This window comes from Coffea arabica, chromosome 5e, assembly GCF_036785885.1.
Source record: "Coffea arabica cultivar ET-39 chromosome 5e, Coffea Arabica ET-39 HiFi, whole genome shotgun sequence".
Classification (NCBI taxonomy): domain Eukaryota; kingdom Viridiplantae; phylum Streptophyta; class Magnoliopsida; order Gentianales; family Rubiaceae; genus Coffea; species Coffea arabica.
Genome location: NC_092318.1, coordinates 53,297,823 through 53,306,180, shown reverse-complemented (window position 1 = coordinate 53,306,180; position 8,358 = coordinate 53,297,823). Strand labels below are relative to the sequence as shown.

The window sequence follows — 8,358 nt, the reverse complement described above, 5'->3', positions numbered from 1 at the left end:
GAACAAATTAAGAGCTGCGCTCTCCCTCTCTCTCTCTGGCCTCTGCTGCCGCGTCTTCTTGAATCGAACCAGTGGTGTGGTGGCTGGTGGGTTCGGTCTCGTTTGGTCGCTGGTAAAGTAGCCAGCAGCCCCGTAGCCTTTCACTAGCAGTTTGCGTTATCTTTCTCTCTCACACAGTCACACACTGAGACGACAACCCCAACCAACGAGAAAAGAAGGATAATACGAGAGAGAGAGAGAGAGAGAGAGAGAGAGAGAGAGACTTAACAAAAGACTGCACCACCTCCTCCACCTCCACCTCCACCTCCACCTTCATAAACATTTTGCCCTATTAATTTTTTTATAGTATTATTTTTTTTTGGGTTCAATTTACAGCTCTTTATTTTATCTTTGTTCTCTCACAAAGCCGCCGTACTACGTAAAGTACCTCAGATCAGATTCTCTCTCGCCTCTCACTCGATTTTGCTGTCTCTTGGGTAAGCACTATCTATCCCTTTTTTTAGCCCCTTTCAATTTGTATATATGGTATTATATAGCTGTTAATATATGTCTTTCTCTTTACATTAAGGGGAAAATTATCAGCTTTGTTTCATTTTGTGAACCTGGAAATCGGATTCTAGGGTTTGGATTTTAGAATTTTAATTGAAGTTAAAAGCATTCGATTTAAGGATTGCTGTATAAGTTGGTCTGTGTAGCTGCATATTTGCTGCATGTTTGATTGGGCATGCACTTTAGAATTTGTATGTTTGTAGTGGGAGAGATAGAGGTGAAGTTAGCCGGTGTGCCCGCATGTGCTTATCAATTCTGTGTCAAAACAAGCTAAATTGCTGTACGTCTGATCGCTTGCTTGGTTTGAGTTAACTTCGAAGACAATCACGGCAGATTACCCTGGCAAGTGTTGTTACAAATTGCATTTACGCTAACTGTCTCTATATCTTGCTATTTCTTATGCGACTTACTGATATGCGTTTGGCGAATGAATCTTGCCGAGTTTTTTTTCTTTTTTCTTCTTTTGTGGTTATAAGGTTAGGGTTTAGGTTAGATTCTATTGGCTATGATTCCCTAATTTAGCTGAGTGGATTGATTGTTCAGATATGGGTTTTCGGTTAAGTACAGTGCTTGTGTTTATCTGCCTTGTGGTGGATATTGTGAAGCTTGTGGGAGTCTAATATAAAATTTATATTTGTATTGACAGAAATTGCATGTGAAGATATTCTAGTGTAAATAATGGCTGTTGAGGCCTGTTCGACACCTAGTTTGCTGGAAGATAGCGATGAGGAGAATGCACCCTTAGTATTCAAGAGAACCAGCTCATCATCAAAGCAAAATCTATCTAACTCAGATACAAAGAAATTGTCATCTCAGAAGCGTGATGGACAATCATCTAGAAACAGTTCAGATGTATGTCCTGTGAATGGCCAAAGTTCTAGTGCTCAAACAGGTAGGGTAGTTTCCTCAGCCAAGACACCACCTGCCAAATCACCTCTTTCTAGCCCAAAAGCAGCAAATATCTCAGCCAAGACTTCATTGATTACGTCTCCTGGAGCAAATTCAAAACCATCTTCTTCTACATCTGCTACCGTGAAACAGCTGGAAAATCATAAAAATTCCCCTGTGGTTAAGCTTCCAAAGCCTTCTGTACCTGCTGCTAAACCGAGTAGCACCCCTGTGGATTCTGATGATGACAAACCATTGATGGCTAAGCTTCCCAGTGGGTCATCCAGGGCAATTGTTAACCATGGTAATAAAGACGGTGATGGTTCCAGTTTGGTTCAGAAGCCAGGGGTCGAAGAAGATGAAGATTCAGATGACGAAAAACCTCTATCATCTAGGTATTCATCAAAGTCTAAGTTAGTTGAATCTATAAGCAAGACAAGAAACCCGGGTGAAAAGAAGACATTACCAGCTAAAGTTCAACAAAATGGTTCTGCCTTGAGGGATGGTCCTGTTGGCAAATCTTCTTCTCTGTCAAATAAAAGACCTCCTGGTGAGGTTAAATCTTCAGATGAGTCTGCAGTGAAAAAGCCTAAGCTTTCAGGTCCAACTGCAGCCATCAATAAGAAGCAGGCAATGCTCAAAGCAGAACCAAAGGTGGAGGATAATGATGATGATATTCTTATCTCGCAAACAGCCAAGAAGACGTTTGCTTCAGCCAGTAAGCCAAAGTCTAACGATGACGATGACGATCATGTTCCTATAACCCAGAGAATGAAGAAGTCAACTACTTCTGTTAGTCAGTCGTCTTCTGTGAAAAAAGTAGCTAAAGTTGTTTCATCTTCTCTGAAAAAAACGAATAAGAAGTCTAAGAAAATAATTAAAAAGTCAAAGTACTCCAAGTCATCTAAAGTGCCTCCTGGCTCTGGAGAAGGTCAAAAGTGGACTACTTTGGTTCATAATGGTGTCATTTTTCCTCCTCCCTACAAGCCTCATGGGGTTAAGATGCTGTACAAGGGCCAGCCTGTTACTCTGACTCCTGAACAGGAGGAGGTTCTCTCTCTCTCTCTCTCTCTCTCGTGCACACACGCTATAAAATATCTATGATAGCCCACATCTCTATGATATCCCCAAATTAGCTTCTCAATTTTTACCTCAATCCATTGCAGGTTGCTACTATGTTTGCTGTGATGTTAGATACTGATTACATGAGTAAACCTCAATTCAAAGAGAACTTCTTTAGTGACTGGAAAAAGATACTGGGAAAGAATCATACCATTCAGAACTTGGAAAACTGCGACTTCAGACCTATATATGAGTGGCATCAGAAAGAAAAGGAGAAAAAGAAACAGATGACTACAGAAGTAAGTTTAGGTTGTTGAACTTCTTCAATCTGTGCGGAAAAGTTACGGAAAAATCTAAAGGAAATGGTTCTCCTTTGCGCAACTTCTCTCATGGAAATGAAAATGTGAAGCTAATAGTTTAAACTGTAGATAAAAATTTGATAAGGCAAGTTATGTCTTTTTGATTCTCAAGTAATATGATCTTTGAGGAAAAAAATCTGCTCATCTGCTCATGACTGTTGTGCCTCATATGTGAAAGATTGTTACATTTTAAATCATCAGTAGATGTAAAACATCTGGAAACATTTTTTTTTTTAATTTCTGGGTTTAGAATATTAATTTGACTGTTTCTTCAATTCTAAAGGAGCATGATTTTTTTTTATTGTTTCATAGAAACTGGATTCTGTTAAGAAAATTCCCAGTGCAACTTCCATATGCTAGGGTTATCATATTTGCTTGCACCTCTCAATTTATTGCAGTTGTATACTGTCACCGGATGGTTTTTTACCACTGTCTGTTTTCACCTATCCGGGCAATTTAAGTTGTGTCGAGTTCTGTGAAGTTGCTTAAATCTAGAGTTGTCAAATCTGCAGGAGAAGAAGTCCTTAAAAGAAGAGAAGCTTAAGCAAGAAGAGAAGTATATGTGGGCCATTGTTGATGGCGTCAAAGAGAAGGTCATGGTTGATACTATTGATACAGGTTTCTACTCATGGACTGTGTTGTAATCTGATAGAGATATCATTTGCAGGTTGGCAACTTCAGGGTGGAACCACCTGGATTGTTTCGAGGTCGTGGAGAGCATCCCAAGGTGTATTGACATATTGTAGTCACACTTATGAAGTTAGAATTACTTTTCTTCCTGTTCTTTATTCTTCTTGTAGTTGGATATAAAATGTATGTAGATTCAACCAGTAACTATACTTTTCTTACTCATGCAAGATTATCTGCTCTGTGTTGATTTGCGTTTTTTTAGATGGGAAAGTTGAAAAAACGCATTCGTCCAAGAGACATTACCATAAACATCGGAAAGGATGCTCCAATTCCAGAATGTCCCATCCGTGGTGAAAGGTTATGCTTCTCAGTAGTTATTGTTTACTTGAGATGTTCTGTTTGTTGAAGAGGTAAAATAATAAACAATGACCTATTGCAGATGGAAGGAAATAAGGCATGACAACACAGTGACCTGGTTAGCATTTTGGAATGATCCAATTAATCCAAAGGAATTCAAATATGTTTTTCTTGCAGCCAGCAGCACCTTAAAGGGGCAAAGTGATAAAGAAAAATATGAGAAGGCAAGGCTGTTAAAGGTATTTTTCGCGACGTTATTGTTGGATTTTTACTGGTATATTTAATTCTCACCAGGTGTTTAATTAATCCATTGTTGGAGATGAATTGTAACTGTGAATGCAGGACTATATTCATGGCATTAGAACTGCTTATACTAAGGATTTTGCCAGTAAAGATCCAATGAAGAAGCAAATAGCAGTTGCAACTTATCTTATAGATAAACTAGCCCTCAGGGCAGGCAATGAGAAGGTATTGGGTTCGGAAGATTGCATTTGTGCTTTTATCCTTTCCGTTTAGCTGTCTAGGTCATTGAGGAGATATTTGATCGAGTGACATCATATTCAAAGTTGCTCATTTAATGTGCCCAGTATGGTCATCATGATTATGTTCACTCTCAAGAAGTGAGCATTTGTTGTTGAGAGCATATTTGATCATACCAATTACCATAATCACTTGATTTTGAGCCTGATCTACTAATGTTCATTCTGACAAACCATTGGCAGAGCAATGGCAGAAGCTGGTTTTAAAGTCTCTGTTATGTTGTAGGATGATGATGAAGCAGATACAGTTGGTTGCTGCACACTGAAAGTAGAAAATGTAGAACCCGTACCTCCAAATATTTTGAAGGTATTAGCATTTTGTTTTCTTCTCCTTTGGCACGCCTCACACTGTACTGTTTGGCTTCTTTTCTATATTAATTTAAGAACATGTGTTTGGTAGGTATTTATTTGACTTTATCAAACCACGTGCAACTATGCTTGTCTAAAGACTCTTGATGATGACTCCTGATTTCTCACTACACATTAAACTTATCTCTGTCTGTCTTTGCAGTTTGACTTCCTTGGTAAAGATTCAATTAGATATCAGAATGAGGTTGAGGTTGAATCTGGAGTTTTCAAGGCAATTCAGCAGTTTCGAAGTGGTGCGTAAAATGCCCTTTACTAGCATGTTGCAATTTGTGTCTTCAGATTTTTGAGTATGTCACGCACCTTTTTCAGGGAAAGAGGGTAGTGAAGATCTTTTTGACAAGCTTGACACAAGTAAACTGAATGCTCATCTGAAGGAATTAATGCCTGGTCTTACTGCAAAAGTTTTTCGTACATATAATGCATCTATAACATTAGATGACATGGTAAATTACATCACTTTTTTTGCCTTATAAGCTATTGTAGTTCTGTTACAGTGGTCCTTATATGTAATCCTTTTTCTCTCAGCTTGTTGTGAATGTGTGTTGAAGGATATTCCTGAATGTTGTGTTGTTAGTTGTTATCTGATAAGCATTGGAGAGTGCATTCACTAAGGATGTCATCATGTTGAAGGTGGTAAAGCTAGCATTCTTGTTAAGAGATATGCTATCCTGTCTGATGTTTGTTGACAGCAGTCAAGTGCATTTATGCCTGTGAGACAATTGAACTTCCCTTTTACCAGAGACTGCTTTCTAAGTAACATCTTTTTTGTTATGTATAAACTAATAGTGATTATTGACCTTCTGTTTTTACAAAGTACCATCTTGCTGAGTTTAAAACATTAAAATCTGCAGTTGGATAACTTGGGCATTGTTAACATAAACCACACAATTTCTCCAGATGATTTTCCATATGATGGCCATCTATTTGTGTGGTGTACATTCTCGAAGGAAATTGATGCGGATGCACAAAATAAAACCAAGGGGTTAACAAATCCTTCTGTTTATTCTTCATCCTCATTTTAATAGGAATTTTAAGCCTGTGATTTACTAAGTTAGTTATCATACCTGTTTAGCTGATGCTGCCTACTTTCATGAATTTTTGTGTTCATTTTTATAAGACAAACACTATTACCTCCTGATGTCAAGTGATCGGCTGCTGTTTGGAAGTTTTATGCTCAGAAATGTTTGCTATTGTGTCAAAACTGGTTTTAGTTTTTGTTGCTGTAATGTACGTCTTCATCTATAAGCAGTTTATGCTTATTGTCTGTGCAGAATTGTAGTTCTATTGCTTTTTGGTTTTTGCAGACATGCAGGAGAATATCCTGTTCCACCATAGTTATTTTATTTGCATACTTGATGCAAGATTTGAATCTGTTGCCATTAAACATGGACTGAGCATTTAGAATTGTCCTTCAGTAACCCATAGCCTGTTCTCTATTGTGTGTTCCATTCTCTAGTTTATCTGGTTAATGATGTCCTTGTTTATCTTTTCTTTCCAGTAGGCAATTCAAATAGATTGCTGGAGCGTTCTTGGGTACCCCTTTTTATCCCTGATTGGTATTTTGTGTTTCGTCCTTGTCTTTTTAACGTGAGAAAATGATGGAGCTTGGTGCTAAAGCTATGCGCATCCTGAAAACAGCTTGACATTTTCTGATTTTTAGTATTTGAAATGGATGTAAGTATCAGCTCATGGAAAGAGGAATTATAGTTACTGCAAACTGGGTCTTGACATCTTCTGATGGTTGAAGTTATGAAGGGTGACATCGTATGTGGATGTAGTGAGATTTGTATGCTTTTTGTTTGCATTTGTGTCTAATAGAAGTTGTACTGAAATTTGAGAATAGTTCTCTGTCATTTCTTTTTTTTATTAATATTTTGGTCTTGTGTTGTTGCGGTTTGCCTGACCCATATTTTGTTTCTGTTTTTGTATCACAACTGATTATTCTCTTTCCTTGCTAAAATGCTGTTGTTACGTCTGACAGTTAAGTAGGAAAACCAATGGTGGAGATGTCCTTGAGAAAGTAGTCGTATATCAACAAGCAAACAAGGAGGTAAATTGTCAATGAAAAGTTTTTCGTGAATTGATCATGCTTACTAGAAATTTGTTGTGAGAATTACAATTATGTATTTGTTCATGCAGGTTGCTATTATTTGTAATCATCAGCGTACTGTCTCAAAGACCCACAGTGCACAAATGTCTCGGCTGAATGAAAAGATTGAGGAACTCAAGGTAATGACCAATTGTTCTCCTTTTTCAATCAATTTGTGTGTTGTGTTGGTGGGTGTCCCAATATGTGTTTTTTTTCCCCTACAAACCCAGTATGTGCGTGCAAGTAGTTTGTCCATGCAGAAATACCTATGAACCTATACTTGCGAAACAAAGAGTTGGAGGAGTGTGAAAGGGACAATCCCTTGCTTGTCCTCTCTGTTTCTCTTTTCTTCTGCTTCTTCTATGATCTGTTTTCACGAATTTATCCAGATTGGAATACATTGTGACCACGAAATAAACATGTTATCGAACTTCTCGACTCATAATGCTTTATTCTCACGCGCTTGTTTTCTTCGTAGGGTGTTCTGGAAGAATTGAAAACTGATTTGTCTAGGGCCAAAAAGGGGAAGCCACCATTAAAGAATGCTGATGGGAAGCCGAAGAGGAATTTGAATCCAGAAGCGTGAGTGCTTTTGTTTGTTCTTGTTGAATAAGATGTGGTTTTTAACGGATTTGACGGAATCGATGATGGATATGCTCTGCAGGCTTGAGAGAAAGATAGCTCAAACTAATGCTAAAATTGAGAAGATGGAACGGGACAAGGAGACCAAAGAGGATCTGAAAACTGTAGCATTGGGTACGTCAAAGATCAACTACCTTGATCCCAGAATAACAGTTGCATGGTGCAAGCGGCATGAAGTACCTATTGAGAAGGTGCGGATCTTTGAGCTATTTTTTTAAAGCACAAATTTTTTCCCCGAGTAATAATTTGTCACCAATTTGCATGGAGGGTCTCTTGTGTTATTCACCAATTTTCCTGCCTTCTATGTATCTAAGCAGATATTCAACAAGTCACTTCTGGCCAAGTTTGCTTGGTCCATGGATGTTGATCCTAGCTTCAGATTCTGATGCTTTGGTGGCTGTGGTAGCTCCTGGATCCCCCACTCCCCATCTCTCTCCTGTATCCCCCAACGACTGCAAAGAAAGGAGTTCCCGGGGAAAAAGACATGGAACCTTCAACTAATCTCTCTTACAATATTTTATTCATTCATGCTGTATGGAAAGTGTCGTTAACGAAGTTTTGGGGTCAGTTCCCATCTTTCACTTTATTTTTCATTGAGCGAAGGTGTTAAAACGGAACTCTGACAAGCCCCCTGCTGCTACTTGTAGTAGGCAAGGCATTTGAGTTTTACAAATGTATTACTCATTACCTTTCAATTAGTTTCGCTTTCGGGGATTGGATAGTTTTGGCTGGGATATTTATTGTTAGTTGAAAATGTATTTAAATCGAGTCGATCTTGAATATTGCTCTGTTTGAGTTCCTCTTTTTTTTTGCCCTTTCGATATCAGAAGTGGGAAAAGTATTAATTAAGAAGAGTCTGCTGCGTTAAGAGCTC

At 38.3% G+C, this 8,358-nt stretch overlaps 1 protein-coding gene across 3 annotated transcripts; it reads left to right on the top strand.

The window, feature by feature from the left end:
- LOC113743436 (DNA topoisomerase 1) lies at positions 1-8,266 on the top strand. 3 transcript variants are annotated; one of them, XM_027271441.2, is made up of 16 exons: positions 1-476; positions 1,196-2,487; positions 2,604-2,798; positions 3,371-3,451; positions 3,526-3,585; positions 3,751-3,845; positions 3,928-4,084; positions 4,188-4,313; positions 4,611-4,691; positions 4,896-4,986; positions 5,063-5,196; positions 6,735-6,803; positions 6,893-6,982; positions 7,321-7,424; positions 7,507-7,675; positions 7,802-8,266. In XM_027271441.2, the coding sequence occupies exons 2-16, from the start codon at positions 1,228-1,230 to the stop codon at positions 7,868-7,870; spliced, it is 2,781 nt and encodes a 926-aa protein (XP_027127242.1). In that variant the 5' UTR covers positions 1-476; positions 1,196-1,227; the 3' UTR covers positions 7,871-8,266. The 3 variants fall into 3 exon arrangements, with proteins under 3 accessions (XP_027127242.1, XP_071905434.1, XP_027127243.1); XM_072049333.1 differs by lacking the exon at positions 1-476 and adding an exon at positions 752-891; XM_027271442.2 differs by lacking the exons at positions 1-476; positions 1,196-2,487; positions 2,604-2,798; positions 3,371-3,451 and having other exon boundaries at positions 3,538-3,617.
- The last annotated feature ends 92 nt before the right edge of the window (positions 8,267-8,358 follow it).

Excerpts from the sequence above, each read along its gene's own strand:
- LOC113743436 (XM_027271441.2), top strand. The coding sequence starts at position 1,228 with ATGGCTGTTGAGGCCTGTTCGACACCTAGTTTGCTGGAAGATAGCGAT. Across the intron at positions 3,586-3,750 it reads GTCGTGGAGAGCATCCCAAG|ATGGGAAAGTTGAAAAAACG; the intron begins GTGTATTGACAT and ends GCGTTTTTTTAG. Across the intron at positions 4,085-4,187 it reads AGAAGGCAAGGCTGTTAAAG|GACTATATTCATGGCATTAG; the intron begins GTATTTTTCGCG and ends CTGTGAATGCAG.